General features: G+C 40.6%; 1 protein-coding gene across 12 annotated transcripts in view; it reads left to right on the top strand.

The window, feature by feature from the left end:
- The window catches only part of ANKS1B (ankyrin repeat and sterile alpha motif domain containing 1B), a 1,152,360-nt gene that overhangs the window by 1,093,473 nt on the left and 40,780 nt on the right, over nucleotides 1-18,107 (top strand). For all 12 annotated transcript variants that reach the window (XM_060025438.1, XM_060025440.1, XM_060025439.1 and 9 more), the window contains 2 exons: nucleotides 2,198-2,326; nucleotides 4,215-4,286. In XM_060025438.1, coding sequence (XP_059881421.1) covers nucleotides 2,198-2,326; nucleotides 4,215-4,286 — 201 coding nt within the window. The remainder of the gene's footprint in view (nucleotides 1-2,197; nucleotides 2,327-4,214; nucleotides 4,287-18,107) is intronic.

Here is an 18,107-nt window from a genome sequence, read left to right as displayed (position 1 = left end):
GGGGAGAACAGGGGAAAAGGTTAATGGGGGGAGATTAGAGGATGATTTGCTAGATGTGAGGAGAGCTTTTAGTTAAGAACTCACAGCTGCATGTTTCCAGAGTTTTACCTTATTTAAAGGTTATTACACTCAGCTTCAAAATAATATTGAAATTCGCATATTCTGCATTTTTAGTTTTATACTAGTTTTTTTAAGACCAAATCACAGCCAGTTGAAATAAAGACTGGAGAGATAAAAAAGATCCAGACATTTGAGAGAGAAGGAAAAGAAAAGATCAAAATAGGAAGTCAGAGGAAAACTTACTCCAAATTAATTAATTGCAATCAGTTATTGCTTTCACGAAATAACAGTTTGTATAAACATGAAGAAAAACTCAAGAATGAGTCAGGGATGGGTCATAAAACATAGGATTTCTGTTTAAAAATGCCAAAGTAAGTATTCCAGGTAAAGCCTTAACAATATCAACAGACGGGAGATGGGAGAACGGAGCCCTGTGAGAGTAAATCAGCAACTAGAACAGAACTAACACACAGAGTAGCTCAGGGCAGAGCGTAAGAGACGAGCAGAGGGGTTCTGACTGGTCACACACTCTGGTGAGAAGCCAAGGAGATACTACGAGGCTCACTTTGCTCTTCCCGTGGTTGGGAGTCACCCATCTTAAGGAGAAAAGCTACAGGCTCTCTGCTTCATGAAAAGGCTTGTGCATTCCTCTGCCTCTGTGACAAGGCCTTTGCATTCCTAAGGGGCTCTAGAATTCTTTTGTTTTTTAAAGCCAGTTAGAAATTTCCAGACGGCAAAGCCTATGCCTAGCCCTTTCCAGTAATGACAGCCACCTCGTATTCCTCCTAATGTAAGTCCAAACTGCACAGGGAAAAAGTGGAATGGTAGTCGTCTTCCCCAAAACACACATCCTATTTAAGCTACGCCTGGAGACTTGGGGCTCTTAACCTTTTGAACTTTCTAGAGCATTTCAAAGAATTTAATGAAAGTTATGGACTTTTTTCCCCCAAAACATACACCTACATCCAAAATTTGGCATTCTTATCCCAGACTTCTTGAAAGTCCTCCTTAAGAAATCCTAGTGCCAACCCATTTGCCAGTACTTCTGTGGAACTTTGTCTCTAGCCAAGGTTTTATTTGGTTTTGGAGCTCATGAGACCTCTTTATACTCTTCCAGCTCCTGAGAAAGGTAATTTCTCATAATTCTGTAAGACCAACCAAATCCAAGTTAGAGGGAGAGTGGCTTTGGAAATCTGCCTGTTGTCTAGATTGAGTTATGTCCAACAAAGAACCGAATCTTGAACAATCAGAATCTTTACGAGGGAAAGGAGAAATCTCCCAACACAGGCCTTTGACTTTATAGATGCTCATACTAAACCATGACAGTAATAAAACATATCGAGGTTAACCTCATGGAAAATGATAATTAAAATGATAGAATGTCCTTCTGTCTTAGGTCTGTCTTTGTGGACATTTATGTACTATATGATATACCAGCATATGGGAATGTGCTTGTATTTGTGATTAGGGTCCTCAAGTACATGCATGTGCATGTATGACCAAACCTGGTATTTAAATATTTATTTTTCATTCATGCTTTAGGTTTTCTGAGGGAGCTGGCTGAGTATATCCAAGACAACCACAGTAGTATTGTATTGATACAAATGAATTCAGAGGAGGGAAACTAGGTATCATCCATTAGTATATTTTTCTTCTAAAATTCTGTTTAGTGTCACACCTACTGTATCTTTTCTCCAGAGATATAAAATTATTCAGAGTACATGGTACATGTCCTAACTGGGAACTGAAACCGATGGAACTGTGTATTCTGAATGCAAAAGCAGTTCAAACTAAACATTTCAGTCAAGTTTAAAAACAGAAAAGTCTTTCAAGGATTGTATGTTCTTTTCTGTTGGAACAGAAAATTAGTAAATCATTTATGAATATATTCATGTTTTATTTTAAAATTACTTACCTTAGGGTGTCATTCGAAAAATAGAATAGGTCAACTTCTTTCATACCTCAAAAATTAACTCAGCTTTGGGAAATATGATGCTAAGACATATTAAACCATAACAAACATATAATATACATTTGCACATTTACAGCACACAGGTATAAGATGAACTCAGGCCAGCTATAGGGAATGAACTTGGCCTACTGCTCATGTTACCTCTAGAATAAATGTGATTTTCAGACAGGAGACTGGGGAGAACCTTCCATTACCTTGCGACCTCCAAACGAAGCCACAGCCTCAACTCCAGTGCAGTACTGGCAACACCACCCGGAAAAGCTCATCTTCCAGTCGTGTGATTACAAAGCTTTTGTAAGTTACCCAGAATTCACTACTTGGGTACCAGCAGGGATAGAGGGTACATTTCTAACCTGTTTACTTTTATATTGAAGGTATCCCCAAATGTCCATCACTGAAATTCCTAAAATGTTTTCCCCTTCTCTTTTTTCTTAAAGTAGCCTTCTCACCACAGAGAAAGTCCAAATAAATAGAGCTTTATAACCCTTTTAATCTTGTAAGCTCAAGGTCTGTTTTATCTCCTTATATAGTTGTATATTTTAAATTAAATGTGATAAACTGCTATCTTAAAATGGAAATGAGTATAAATACAGCACATATAGACATTTCCACTTACAAATCTCAAAACATTGGGTCTACTGCTCTATATAAATAGCAGATTCTTTTCATTGTCATCATTTGGATTATATTACAGTACTGGGCTTTTTTTTTTTTTTTTTGAAATAGGAGAGAGAATCAGGCTTAGCTGAGAATTGTGAATGATATGAACAGGTAGATGTTCAAAAGATACCATTGGTTTGGGGGCAGGTGGTTGTCATGACTACAGCAGGGAAAGTGGCTGAACCCAGGACAGAGCATTGCAACTGTCTCTCTTTAAAATAAATGTTTCAATTAGGACAAAGTTTCCTGATACCTTAAAAGATAAGGATTTCACCATGATCATTTTCCTTAATTTGATGAAGATGTGGATGTTCTGATTATCTCACAGTAGTTTAGGCTTTTTTTTCATTTTGTGCTCTCTGCACCCCTTTAACTGCTTATATCTTGAAGCATTGGACTCATTTCAATAGTGATCTTCCCAGAACTGGGGGATTGAAATGCCTCCCTCCTCCAAGGCTCAAATGCCAAATCCCTGAGCCTTTCTTGGAAGGCTTTGACCAAACCCTCTGCTATTGTGCCCTTGCACAACCTCTTCAAGTCAGAGACCTCCCGGGTCGGTAGGACTGATTCCCAACCCAGTTTTTGCAGAGTGCCAGGGTCTCCTCAGTCATGTCAGGAAAATAATTATTTTAATGCACTCTTTTAAAAAAGACATATAGAGCTCTTTCTGTTTTTTGAAGGGAATTAGAGAAAAATGATAAATGGGAAGAGCCCCGTTGAAGCTTCAAAAGGTTGAAGGGGAGTCAACTGATAGAAAGACAAAATAGACATTTTGCTAAAAGCTATTTGCGCCCCCAGCCAGAATTTGAAGCATGCGTGACGATTTGTACCAACGCAGTATTGGAGCCGATCACCTAACGGCAAAGTGGTTGGTCATTCCTGGGAGGAGACATTCAGCCCCATTCAGCCCCTCCAGTGTCAGTTTGCACCAAAGACTCAGCTCTCTGGGCTGTGGAACAACTGTGAATGACATTCCCCCTCCCCGCACGCTCCCAGCCTGTTCTCAAGTGGATCAACCACAGGGCACACAGCTGTGAATGAAAAAGGTCCAAAACTGCATCTCTGCCTCAGAACAGCCTAACGTTAATTACCTATGCAGCCAACTAAGTCCAAATGGGGTGCATGTTGCTTAGCTTCTCAGCTGTCTCATACAGCCCTGTAATTACATAGATAGTGATGTGATTTATTTTTGCAGACATAGCTGCCTCAAAAAACAAGGGAAAACATTTTTAGATGCCCCCGTTTTGCAGTTAAATATGATCTGAAAGATGGCGTCTTTAGAAACTGCTACAGTTTTATTATAAAGAGCAATTTACAGCTTTCAGAACTGTGCTTAATTCTGCTGCATTCTCTCTATACGTGCATTTATTTGTTAGAATTAGTTACCGTTAGTTTTTAAAAGTTATGCAGCAGCCTACAGCCAGGAAACCTGGCCAGTAGTACTTCTACAGTCTGCTTTTAAATTGCTACTCATATTTATATTCTGTTTTTCATAAATCGTTAAATTTTTTTTGTATTTCAGTATTTAGGTTCTATGCTGATAAAAGAGCTCAGGGGGACAGAATCAACCCAAGATGCTTGTGCAAAAATGCGGGTAAGTTTGCCAAACCATTTTATTTCTAGTCACTGAAATACTAAATACTGGCTGTGGATACAGATTGCCACTTTTCAGATTACTATTTTCTTCATCTGTTGGTCTGCTGAATCACATTGGTGTTATATAAAAAGGTGTTTGGGTTTTTTTCATGTTTTTATATTTGAGCTTATGTCACTGTAGTTTGAGCTGATGTCTATTTAATTCAGTTACTCTTATTTTTAAAGAGTTAAAGTAATTTTATATACATTGATCATTCTCCAGATTAGGAGAAAAATGACCTTTAGTTTACTACAAGAAAATGTTTTAAGCACCCACTTGACAGTCTGAGAATATTTATTGAAAAGACTGCCAACGAACTAAAAATTAACAAATGGAGAATATTGAGAGCACATTATAAAAAGCTCATTTTCCTTATGAGCCTTCTTAATTATTCATTTTTTAATGTAAGAAAAACATTCAACTCTGAGCTGAATCATATAAGGACACAGTGTTGACAGAAACGGCAATTCCAAATGTCTGTGATTGGTGGCTGCTGGGTTCTGAGGAGTCTGTATTAGCCAAACTGATTCTCACTCACACTGCAGATCCATGTGACCTTTTTCTTTCATGTGTCCCTATTCTTCTTCCTCCATAGCACATGTGTAGAGGATATGGTGATATCTGACTGATGATACAAATTAAGAATATCGGACTTAGTCCATATAGCAACTAATCAGGGTCAAATTTAAGATCATTAGCAAGTGAACCCTAACTTTTGTCATTTATTTTATATGAGCACCTTTTGATGGGAAATACTTGAAAGCATATAATTTAACAGTTACAAAGGTAAACATGTAATGTCCATTGCTCACGAAAAGCTCAGTACACGTGAATCTTCATGAATTTGACACCTCAGTAATGTAAGCGTCATTTTAATATTTTGATCATTTCAGTAGCAGAAAAACTGAAACAGTTATCCTTCTATTTGATGTAGTTATACTTAAATTGTCAGGACCAGTGAATCTTTATCCCAGGTACTATTTAGATGAAAAACACTGTGACACGTGCAGCAACTCAAGTTCTAGTTCTGTTGCTGCTTACTTGCCTTAGGAGTCAGTTTTTAGTCATAATAATAATAACTGGTAGCATTTACTGAGTAGTTACAGTGTGCCAGTCTTCTGTGCTGAATACTTTCGAGTGTTCAGCTCATCCAGTCTTTACTACAAAGCTATAAAGATTAGTACAATTGTTGATCCCATTTTGCAGACGGAGAAACTGAGGTTTAGAGAGCTTAAGTAACTTTCTCAAGGTCCAGCAGTGAATAACTTGCCAATCTGAGACTGGGTCTGTCTGACTCCAGATCCCAAGCTTTTAACTACTACATTCATCTGCTTCTTCTGGGCCTCATTTTCTTAGAAAGTAAGGACATTGGACTGGATGCCCATTAGGGTTCTTCCTGGTTTTATAATTCTGGGAATCTTGTATACTAAATATCTATCTGATCTAAATTATGTCACCAGTGAACAATAAGAAATGGGAAAGGTTTTCAATCATCAAGCCTCATAATAATTTTAGAGCTATTTATGAAGATGTCTAAGAAATTAACTTGGCATCTCTGATTTAATACATCTGCGTCCAGCCACTTCGATGTGGTAATGAGCACAAATAGCGCATAGAGCACATAGCACCATTTAAAATACACCAAATCTGTGATTTGAATTTCGGTCAATTTCTTAAAATTAAGTGGATCTGAAATTTCATTTGGATAGCAATAGCAAAACCATTTTAATAGTCTCGGTGGAGAATAATTTAGTTAAATACTTGTCTGTTGCTTAAAATGAAAAGGCCATCTATTTAGAAGCCAGTCTTCTGTTCTTTGGGGTGTTTATCCAGTTTGCTGCCCTTGGTGTTATTTTGGGTAGTTTGCATGAAGATAAGAACTTTATCGCTTCTTAGGATATCATAAACCCTTATTTCCCATCTTGATTAAACAAACATCAGTCTTTGATACAGTAGCTGAAGTTGCACTCACTGGGTTCACCAGAGCCTTTCACAACCAGAAGCGCAGATTTGATCTGTTACGTGGAACTATTGAATTGTGAATTAGAGCTCTCACCAACTAAAAATGGTGTGGATCTCAACTTGCAGTTGATGTTCAGTTTGAACATCCAGTTGCTGTTTTCTCTCTTTTCAACATGGTTGCATTTCAGCCAAAAGTCCCAGTGTAATCCAGTCTCCCCAGAGGAAATACTTGAGGGCACAGATGATCTTAAAATTGATATACCGTAATGTCACTGTGCCAAAGTATGGTGCGCTAAAACTTTACCTGGTTTCCTCTTTCAGTTCAATTGAAAAAAAAAAAAGTTTTCAATTCAACAGTATGAATTTTAGCTGAAATTAAAATTTCTTTCCCAGTAAGAAGTAAATCAGTGTAGTTCCTTATTCTGAGAACTATTTCCTTAAATGTGTTTTTGTTAACAAAGATGACTACAGTTCGGCTCCTGCTGTCACTGAGTACGATTCAGTGGAGGAGGCCAACATGTTAACAGTAATTCTAGGAGTAGCAGAAGTATCACCATAGAGGTGTCTTCATGTTGCCATCAGGCGTGGTCTCCTAAAATCAGTTTATTGGGATTAATAACAGTTAACAGTTGAGAACTGTGGGCCGGGCCCTGCACAAGTGAAATGTACATTAATTCATTTAATCATGAGGTTAAGTATTGCTATTGTCCCCACTTTCCATATGGGGAGACAAAGGCCAAGGAAGGTTAAGTAACTTGCCCAAGGTCACCCAGCCAGTGAGTAGTGGAACCAGGATTTGAACCCAGGCAGTCTAACTCCACCACCCATACTCGAATCCCCAGGCTGTACCACCTCTCACATGTGCCAGTGGAACGTTTATTGTCCTGAATTTTAAAATAGCTGAAAAGGTGGATCATTTATGTTGATAAAGAAAGAACTTTAGAAACCCTCAAAGAGTGTGGAAGATTAGTACCAACTAAATTAAACCATTTAGCTAACAAACATATGTAGTAATTTGGGCTACATTCCAATGTACTAACATAAATAAAAACTTCAGGAGTTTTTTTTGCATCCTTAGCAACTATAAATGTTTTTTTTCCATAACACTTACTTTAACACATTCAGTTTGCCCCAGCAGAAACCAAACACAGTTTTCCCTTCTCTGATAGTCATGATTGGTTATTTTCTGAGTTTATCTAAACCTGTTTATTCATCTCTAAGGTCCCATCGGTTCTGAAATAAAGATAATTCTACACTACTCTCCTGGTGTTCTATTATACACCTATTATTTCAATTAAAAATACACCATAACTAACAGACATGTGTGAGATGATAGTCATTCATATCATTCTGCAGTATGGAATCACTTCTCTCTTTGTTTGTTCAGGTTAACCAGTCTCTTTCCTCTTCAACCTGTCTTAAGATTTTTTAATTAATAGACTTAACTTTTAGAGAAGTTTCGGGTTCACAAGAAAATGGGGCATAAAGCACAGAAAGGTCCTTCCATCACCACCACCCTCACAGTTTCCCCTGTTACTAACATCTTGCATTAGTGCGGTATGTTTGTCACAGTTATGAACCAATATCGATATATTATTATTAACTAAAGTCCATGGTTTACATTAGCATTCGTTCTTTATGTCATACAGTGTTTTGGGTTCTGACAAGTGCATGATGTCATGTGTCCACCATTACGCTACCGTACAGAATAGTTTCACAGCCTAAAAATCCCTTGTGCTCCACCTACTCACCCCTTCTCTCTGCTGCTACCGTAACACCTGACAACCCTGACCTTCTTGTTACATCCACAGTTTTGTCTTTTCCAGAATGTCATGTAGTTGGAATCATACAGTATGTAGCCTTTTCAGACTGGCTTCTTTCACTTAGCAGAATGCATTTAAGGTTCCTCTGTGTCTTTGGTGGCTTGATAGCTCACTTCTTTTTATCACTGAGTAATATTCCATTGTATGGATGTGCCACAGTTTGTTTATCCATTCACCTATTGAAGGCCATCCTGGTTGTTTCCAAGTTTTGGCATTTATGAATAGAGCTGCTGTAAACACTTTTATGCAGGTTTTCATTGTAAGATTCCCCCCATCCCCGGAAGAATTATCTTCTGAATTGTGTTTAGTGAAAACGAATCAATAGAAACCTGCAAGAAACCCTGATCATTTTGTAAGTAAAATTGTAGTTTTTGCCTTATCTTTTAGAGTTTTTTTTTTTAAATAAAAGCCTACGAGACTATCCATGTCTTGCTACTGAGGCATCCTTTTAGGAAGGATCATTTCTATGAATTATTTTGCACCTTAGTGGTACAACTGGCTGCTTATTTCCTTTCCCATGATAGCTTTACAGACATGTCTATTTAAAATTAAAAATTTTAAACATATTAGTAATATGTCAGGAGTTGTGACAGATATCTGTTTAATCTGAACACATTCATTTCGTGCTGCCTTTATGTTCCTGGTTGGGTTTTCCAGCTAGATTTGGGCTCAGAGCCAGAGTCTTCCTTTCTAAAAGGGTTCCTGAGAGGAATCCTAGCTCTACGGTCCTGAACACGATCCTCCCCTAACATATTCCCCACAGAACATGGAACCTTCCCTCTGTCACACCTCACACAACACTGTGTGACGTCTGGTCACACCTGCCCTGTGCCCCTTAGAAGGCAGGAACCGTGTGTGCTGTGTCCCCAGGGTCTGCTGATAATAGCTACCTTACGAAGTAGCTGTGATGGTTCCATGAAGTAATGCCTGTGAAGGGTCTAGCTCAGTAAAATCTTAAAACACGTGACCTCTTCCTCCAAACGTTGGAAAAACAAGTAAATTGATGGATAGATTTGCTTTGGATTATTTCATTTGTTTTTCCCCACCTCTGATGGGGTCCTTACCCTGGTTTTCTATGTATACAGTATATATGAGAGTATTCAGAAATTTAGGGACCCTGCACTCTTCTTTCCAATTTTTAAAGGTCATTGCCAAAAGCAAGAAAAAAATGAAGGAACACTGTAGATACGATGTTATATGTAATTTTGCATTTCATATTTAGGGGAGGTGATTTGTTCCTAATTCTATTGGGAGTTGCTTCTTTTAACTAATGTGTCTACAGGACTGAACTTTACAAAGCAATAAATAGATTGCTTGGGCCTTTCTATTTCCAAAAGGGCTTAGACAGTTTCACCATGGTTCAGACTTCTTGTTGAGTCTGTTCCCTTTAACTTTATATGCTTTTTAAACTTTTAATCTGGAAACAATTCTAAAGTTGAATTTTAATATAGATTTCCAAATAATCATCTGTGCCTTTATTGAAGTGTGAAGACCATCTTTTTTCTGTGTTTTCAAGGAAAGAAATTAATGGCAGAGAATGGATTGGAAAGATTGAAAAAAGGTAGAGTTTAGAATCAGGTGGAAATGTTAAATTAAGAGGCTCTTTCCTTAGGAGAGGCTCAAAGTGAAGTCATGTTTAGTCCTTCTGTCCTCATACAAATCCCTTCTCTGAGGAACTGTCATTTTCAGAAATAATTTCAGGGACTACTTCTTAGGAACCAGGCTGGGAAAAAAACCTAAAAACAACTGTTTTTTAAAAGTTTCTGTTGCCCAAGTTTCAGGAAGGAATCAAGTTTTATCTTTCACTCTCTCAAAAGTACTGCACGAGGCAGGTAAACACAGGTCTAAGCCCTTGAATGTGGTGTGTGTGTCTGTGTGTGTGTATTAAGATAGCAATACACACAACGAAACAGCTGCCCTTCTAACCCCTGTCACTGTGCTTTGCTCGTGTGTACTTTTTGCTTCGTGAGTATTGTATTTTCCTAGGAGTCTACCCAGTGGAACACCAAACGGTCCCAATCACCGTATCCCATATCATCTTCATACCCCAGTTCTCTTTACTTTTTATTTTTGTTTTTATTACTCTCGTTACTGGCTTTTCTCCCATGTAACACCCTCACTGCTCCACATCACTGAAAGATGTCATGCGCCTCTTCTGTCTTTAATTTCCACTTGTCTGAAGCCCTCTTTCTAAACATAGTGAGTCAGTTGTTTTTGGTTCAGATACATTGTTCTGCTGAACATTCCCTGTTGCAGCCACCGTTTCACTGCAGTCCGAGTATGTTCCGCAGAGGTTATTCAGTTACGCTGACAGATTTTGATTTTACTTCTGCCCTCCTTTGCCAGTGGGGTGCTGTGCTTTGAAAAGCTAAGCGAAAGCATTAATCCTCAGAATAACAGTAATAGCCCAAATCTATTGATGTTCACTACATGCTAGGCACGGAATTATGTCATCTCACAACAGCTCCACAAAGGAGATGCTATATTAACATACCCATTTTACAGATGAAGTAACTAAGACAAAGGGAGGTTAAAATACCTAGCCACATAGTTTGAAAAGGGTGGAGCTAAGACAGAAATCCAAACATACCCTCCTGTGCTCTTACTGTAGTGAGTAGAGGAGGCCCTGGAGGAAGGAGCTTATCATTGGGTCCCTTCATAAATTCAGGATGACACCACACACACACACACACACACACACGCACACGCACGCGCGCGCTCTGAAGCTGTACTTAAATGTGATAGACTGAAAAAGTCCGTGTGTTTTTGCACATGTTTACAGTTGACTTTGCTAACTTAATCTTAAATTTTTTAAACTTTACAGTTGCTTCTTACAAAAGCGATACACATTCACTATTATTCAACTTTCAAATAGGGATATAGAAAAGAGAAATAAAAACAACCCTAATTTTACCACCCAGAAGTGGTAAACACCCCTCTGTTAACACCTCGTTTGTACATAATCCTCCAGACTGATCAGTTATGCGTTTACAGGCATCACTTTTCGACAAAAAATGGAAATACTCTGAGCCTGTTTATAATCTATTTTTAAATACAATATATTTTGAAACATTTTTATTCCAATAACTGTTCATCCCCAATATTATTTGCGCTGGTTGAACAATATTCCAATCCATAACTGAACCAAACTTATTTAACCAGTTCCCCTTTTTGGTCATTAGGTCATTTTCAATTTTTTCCAATTATAACCAATACTTTGGGTAACATCCCTATACCTCAGTCTTTTGCAGCTGGTCTGATTATGTCTTTAGAATAAGCCACTAAATGTAGAATGACTGGGTCAAAGAGTATACACATCCTGAAACTCTGGGTAAGTATTGCCAAACTGCCTTGCAAAAACATTGTTCCAATTTATACTCCCAGAAGCAATCCAAGAAGACGCATTGATGTTTGCTTGTCACACCTCTCAGGGGCATAACTTAATATCTTGGATGTGTTCCTAGTTGAGGATGAACTGGGGAACTTTTACGAGAAAACATACATCTCCAGCATGACCTCTGGGCTTATCAGCTCTATCTGGTCAACATCTATTCTAGACATAACTCTAGAATCTGTCTTCAGGACCCAAACTCTTTATTTTATGTGCAGAATGTTTTATACTTTCACAGTCCCCGAGGAACCAAGGGTGAATTAAATACTAGTTAATTGCTCTGAAGACCAAGAGCTGCAGCTAACTGCTAACTAAGGATTTTTGGAAATCACTTGTCAAGTGGAGCATAGTGTGTTTTGATAAATTAATGTCTCTCTGAATTAATGTTAAGATGCAGTACACTGAGTCTATATGTATAGCAGCAGAGAACAGTTCTGACAGTGACTTTCAATCAAATTCATCAACTGCATCTTTAGAGCAGAAGTTCTCAAAGTGTGGTCCCCAGACTGGCAGCATCAGCAGCATCTGGGAACTTGCTAGAAATGCAAAATCTTAGGCCCTACCACAGACTTACTGTCTCGGTCTGTTTGGGCTGCTGGAACAAAAATACCGTATACTGGGAGAAATTTATTTCTCATAGTTCTGGAGGCTGGGAAGTCCAAGATCAAGGCACTGGCAGACTTGGTATCTGGCGAGGGCACTTTTCCTGGGTCATAGATGGCCGTCTTTTCACCATGCCCTCCTGGCAGAGGGGGCAAGTGAGCTCTTTCAGGCCTCTTTTATAAACACATAATCCCACTCATGAAGGCTCCACTCTCATGACCTAAGCACCCCGCAAAGGCCCCACCTCCTAATACCATCGCATTGGGCGTTAGGGTTCAACAAATGAACTTCGGGGGGATGCAAACATTCGGCCTGTAGCGCTTACTGAATCAGAAACTCTAGGGGTGGCACCCAACAGTCTGTTATTTACCAAGCACTCCATGTTACTTGAATGCTCTCGAAAGTTTGAGAACCACCGCCTTGGTCCACTGGGCATTCCAGTAAGGCTGCTGTGTAGATAGGCTATCCTGGTAGAACAGTCTGCCACAGTGCCTGGATACCAGCCAGGGCCAGAGGAATAGAGATAGAGGGCATTGCTTTGTGCTGTGCAGACCTGGCCAGGGTATGTGAGTTACTCCACAGTACAATAGCCGAGTCTTATGCCGGAGGAGGAGTTTGAATGGCTGCTGCTTGCCCACTGTCTCTTCTTGTCACGTGGCCTTACTTAGGCTCTGTATTCGCCCAGCCTTTGGGTCAGAGTCCTTGTGACCAGAAAAACCCTTGAGAGGTCATTTACCCTCATTTTCCAGCTAAATGAGACTTACCCCTAAGTCATTAGGGATAGATGAGGGAAACTCTTACTAAAGACCAGATGGAGAAACTTCCCAGCTGTCCCTAATAATCATTCTGTCCTCTCAAGAAGTCTTTCCTTCTCATCTCACTGCTTGCAGTTTGAGCCAATTTTCTGTTGCCAAAACGAAGTCCTAACCCTTCCCTCCTCGAAGCTGAACTCCACAAGATCTGTGACGCGTTTGCCACGCCATAGGAGTCTCTTGCTGCATCTCTGGTCACATCCGTGGTTCTCCTCCAAGGTCTTCAAAGGCCTCCATGCCTGGCTCTGAGTACCTCGGCCCTCTGAAAAGTCTCCCGAGTTCTCCGTGTGTCGAGAGGCTGGGGCAGTGGTCCTTCTTTATAAAACTGGCTTCTTCCTCGTTGCTGTACATGAATTCGTTTGCTCATTCCTTTAACAATCATGGATTTCAGCAGCTTTTAGATCAAACCCTATGAAATTGCTGATATTGAGCCATTTTTGACCCTTAAAAAAAATGACAACTTCATAGGGTTCACCTGAGACCATGTGCTAGTCATTATAAGAGAGACAAATCGAGAAAGGTGTGGGCCATCCTCAGGTGCCTGAGGGGAGCAGACAGCCCCACCCCAGAGCAGCGAGACGCCAAGGGACGGCAGAGGCTCACAGAGCAGGCGGGGGAGCAAAAGGAAAGCCGTCCCGTCGGCTGGGAGGCCAGAAAGTGACTTTGAAACTGAGCTCCAAAGGGTAAGAGTTCATGTTAAATGGCTGATTTGCGGTCCGTTTTTTCTCTCTTAATAATCCCCGCAGCGTAGCTGGTTTTGCTGCATACAAAATCACCACAATATTGCTTGTTTGGTGTATTTTTTTAATCATTTGAAAGTCACTTGAGGCTACCAAACATAATTGTTTGATCCTATTTTAATTTACTTGCTGAAACTGAATATAATAATTAAGTGTTGAAACTAAGGAAAATATTATATGGCAAAATTAATAATTATGGGGCTTCCCTGGTGGCGCAGTGGTTGAGAGTCCGGCTGCCGATGTAGGGGACGCAGGTTCGTGCCCCGGTCCGGGAGGATCCCACATGCCGTGGAGCGGCTGGGCCCGTGAGCCATGTCCACTGAGCCTGCACGTCCGGAGCCTGTGCTCCACAACGGGAGAGGCCACAACAGTGAGAGGCCTGCGTACCGCAAAAAAAAAAAAAAATTAATAGCTATAACTCAGCACTGAATATCTAACTAGAAAGCGTTCTCAGGGTAGCCATGTGTAGGTTAAAATATGCTCTAAGTTGGATGGCAGTAGACCATTGGGAAATCTGTGCCAGTCTGTGCTTAAAATACGCCAGCAGTTATCGGGGTATTGTAAGAATGAAGAGTCAGTGACCTCCTCCCCACGGACTGCCTCACTCTTTTTCCTCTCTGTGCTGATTACTGGGCACAGTTGATTCCTGTTAAGAGCATAAATGTCACTCTGGACTCAAATCCAACATTACAGCTCACAGCTGAAGTGTTTCCAGTCCCAGTTATAAATCTCTTTGCTCTCATGCACACTTGTGAAAGTCCTGCTCTGAGATGCAAAGGTCCCTGCAATCTCACAAGGATATTCTCATACTGTTGATTCTGCATTAGAAAATGAGAAACTATTGATATTTTCAGGGTGTGCTGTAAGGCTAGAACAAAAGCTCAATGGCAAATTCTTACTTGATACAAATATTCCAAGCAGTTCATAATTTGTCATTTAAAAGGAAAAGAAAAAAGATGGTGAGTTTTTGGATTCACCAAGGTTGATTCCTTCCTTGGTGAATCCAAAAATCCCTCTTAAAAAAAAATGCTTTGAAAGTGTTCAGTTACTTTTCCTATTAAGTACAATATTTCAGAACAATATTCAGTCCACCTCCAGATAGAAAATTATCCCTGTTCTGTATGACGCTTAAAAACAATATAAATCCAAGTGCTAAATAAAGGACTGGCTTCAAATTGAAGATTCAAAAGTTGCATTTTATTTTAGGTTTCAGAAATGTAACATCTCTATATAACTAAATACTGTTTCTCTTAGAATAATAAAAGGATGGTCATCTTAATTCAGGAAATTGTGAAGAAAATGCAATGGAATATCACTCTATTCTTTCAGCTTTCAGTGGGAGAACAAGATGCTGCAAAGGTTAAGTTAATTTGGGGCATTACCCCTGAGTATGTAGCTGATTAGGTATGCAGAGGTCCTCATTACAAATTAGTCTCTCCTGTGAAGCTGGCACTGAAGGGAGGGGCTTTGAGGACTCCGGAAACCTCAGAAATTCCACAGAGTGGGGCATAGTAAAAAGCAACTAGAAACAAAAGGGAACCACAAAAGAAAGTTTGCCCTGAGCATTTTACTGAGGAAATGGGCCTGAAGAAGAGAATTCTGTTTATACAAATAAATAAAGCTTCAATGTTTAACATACACATATGGGAGTATTCACCATCCAGAAACACAGCAAAGCATGAAGATAGGTCCATAGAAACCAAGCTGCCTGAGAGCAGATGCTTTGTAACCTGAGCAGTGGTGTCCAGACTAGGTGCCTTTGTCCCTGGGCAGGAGAAGAAGGTGATGACAACACTGAAGAGAAGCTGGGGAGGGTGGGACTTCAGCTGCCTGGGACCTCACATTTTGATATCTGAAAAGCCTTCCTAAAATGAAGCACTTATTGGATTTCTTGCCTCCCTGGTTAGCCAGTGAAGACTCAGTATATTTACCTTCTTTCTGTGCGCTTTCATCTTTCATTAAAATTATGTGTGAATAGACCTCTCTAAAGCTCTGTAAAGTACACCATCAGAAAATCCTCTAGATTGTAGAGTCCAGAAAGAGGTTGGATCCGTATCTCTTATAGAAATATAATGGCCTTAACAGAGGTGCATTACCCTGAAGACCTCCCACAGCCCCTTTGAACTCTGCGGCTGGCCAGATCCATCATCTTTTTATCTTGACTCAGTGGAAGAAGAAGTACAGTTTGGGCTGCAGGTTGGAACCTGTGGCCACCCGCAATACAGCCTGCATCGATGGGACCCCAGTGTGGCCTCCAGTTAGGAAAGCAGGGCTTCTTGCCACCCACGGAAGAGAAAGAAATGACCATCCTTTATCTTTTCTTCTTTGTTTAGCTTGGCTGGACATACGATGTGAAATCTTAGTATCAGGACAGAAATCCCCGCTGATGCCCTCATTTCAGCCTAAGAGCCTGTGTCCTGACCTGCCTGTCTTTCTAGCTCTCTGGTCCCCCTCTTGGCATTCATTGCACCGTGTTCTTTTCTGTGTCTGCTGTCACCATTGTCCTGAAGCTGCTCTTGATAAAATCAGCAACAAATTTTTCTACTTGCCCAAACCAGGGGTTTCACCCAGGAAACGCAGTAGAAGTAGCAGCCACTCCTATGTGTGCCAGCCGCTGTGCCAGGCACAGATTTTTAGGCCTTTTTAGTCCTCCTGGCATCAGGCACTGCTCCCACCTTCTAAGGAATCTTCTTCTGGACTTGTGATACTGCTGTCAGGTTTCAGATTCCTTCATTGACTCTTCTTACCCATTTCTTAAGTATTAACCATCCCCTGAGGGGTGATTCTTAGACCTCCTCTAGTTCACTCTTTGAGCCACTTTATCTGCTCCCATATCCTCAGCCACCCCCTCAATGTGGTTGGATTTCCAGATCTGAAAATGCTTATTTCCAGTTTTCTAGTGGACATCCCCACAGGATTATCACATTCGAGAGGGTTTCATGCGAAGGCACGTCCCCCTCCAGGGTTCCTATCTCGGCTGACGGCCTCTTTGTCCGCGGTCCTCCCGCTCGCCCATCTTCTGTCCGGATCAGTCAGCAGGTCCTCTTGATTCTTCTTTATCAGAATGGTGGCCCCCCCCCCTTCCATTCTCCAGAGCATCTACTTCAACTCAGTGCTTAGGTTCTCTCAATTGAATTTACACCACAGCTTCCTGCCTCCCTGCATTCAGCCTCTAGCTATTCCAGTCCATCCAACCACCAGAACTATCTTTTTGCAACAGAGATCTGATCCCTACTTAAAAGCTTCCAGTGGATCCCAGCTTGGTGGAGTAAGTCACAGTCTTCCAAACCTATTGTACCAGCCTCATCTCCCACCAGTTACCCAAACCCACTATATTATTTCTCATTTCCAGATGTTTATTATGTTGATTCTGCGGCTAAAACAGCCTCTGTGTCCTCTTCTGCCACATGGAAAATTCCTATCCAACCTTGAAGAGCCAGGTCGGTCACCCCTAGCGGGCAGCCGGTGTTAGTTGAATGAATGGATGAGGACTTGCCCACTTCCTCGTGCAGAGTGAGGCTGTCCCTGCTCAGCACTCTGGAAGCATTCTGTTCACATCTCTGTCCCATTTGTCAACATTTGCGTTATAGCTGCTCTCTGTATCAGACCAAGCCAGGAACGGTGACGTGTGCTTCATGTGCCCCTTCCTCTCCCTCTCCCATGGCAGAAGTTGTTCCCAACCCTCTTTACGACAGCCCAGACACAGGCTCAGAATCCTTCTCAACACGGCACTAGACAACCACTCTCAGCAGACCGGAGTCTGCACACAGTCTGAGGTCTGTGTGACATCCCCCAAAGAAGACTCTGCATTTTTCCAGCACATGGGCCGCCTACCTAGTATAACCACTCAATTGCTCAATGAATGAGAAATGGGTTTTTCTCTTTTCTTTAGGGGGTTTTTCTTGATACTACATGAAGTGTTGGTATTTTAACCTTGGGTTAGGTGTATATTATTTCATGTTACAGATAGATCTGTCCACGAGAATGTACTCACAGCAAGAGATGAGCGAGGTGATTTGTTAAAACCCATTGTTACTCTTTGCAAAGAATTCTTCACACACACACACACACACACAGTCCACCAAACCACTGCCTGTTCCTTCCCCGTCTCTACAGATTCAGCCCACGGCCTTGCCTTACAGTCAGCACACTGCATGTTATTTCCTCTAGCCTTGCCTTCACTTAATCTTGCACATTGTTAAGAGTTGGTTGGATAAAGCATTAAAAAAGATAAAAGTATCCTTACATTCCAATTTCATAATATCTCTTTTCGGCAATCACAAAAGAAAACTGTTGAGTCTGGGTAATTTTAAAACTAGTTAAAAAGCACTTCGAGGGAGCTGCTTTTTTCTATACTGTATGAAACAGTTAATATTAAATAGTAATACTCTCAGTAATCCATTCTCTTTGTCTTTGATGCGGATATAGTAGCTATCAAAAAGGTGTGT

The sequence above is a fragment of the Delphinus delphis genome, chromosome 11, assembly GCF_949987515.2.
Source record: "Delphinus delphis chromosome 11, mDelDel1.2, whole genome shotgun sequence".
Classification (NCBI taxonomy): Eukaryota; Metazoa; Chordata; class Mammalia; order Artiodactyla; family Delphinidae; genus Delphinus; species Delphinus delphis.
Note: the sequence above shows the minus strand (reverse complement) of the source record. Positions and strands in the feature narration are given on the sequence as shown.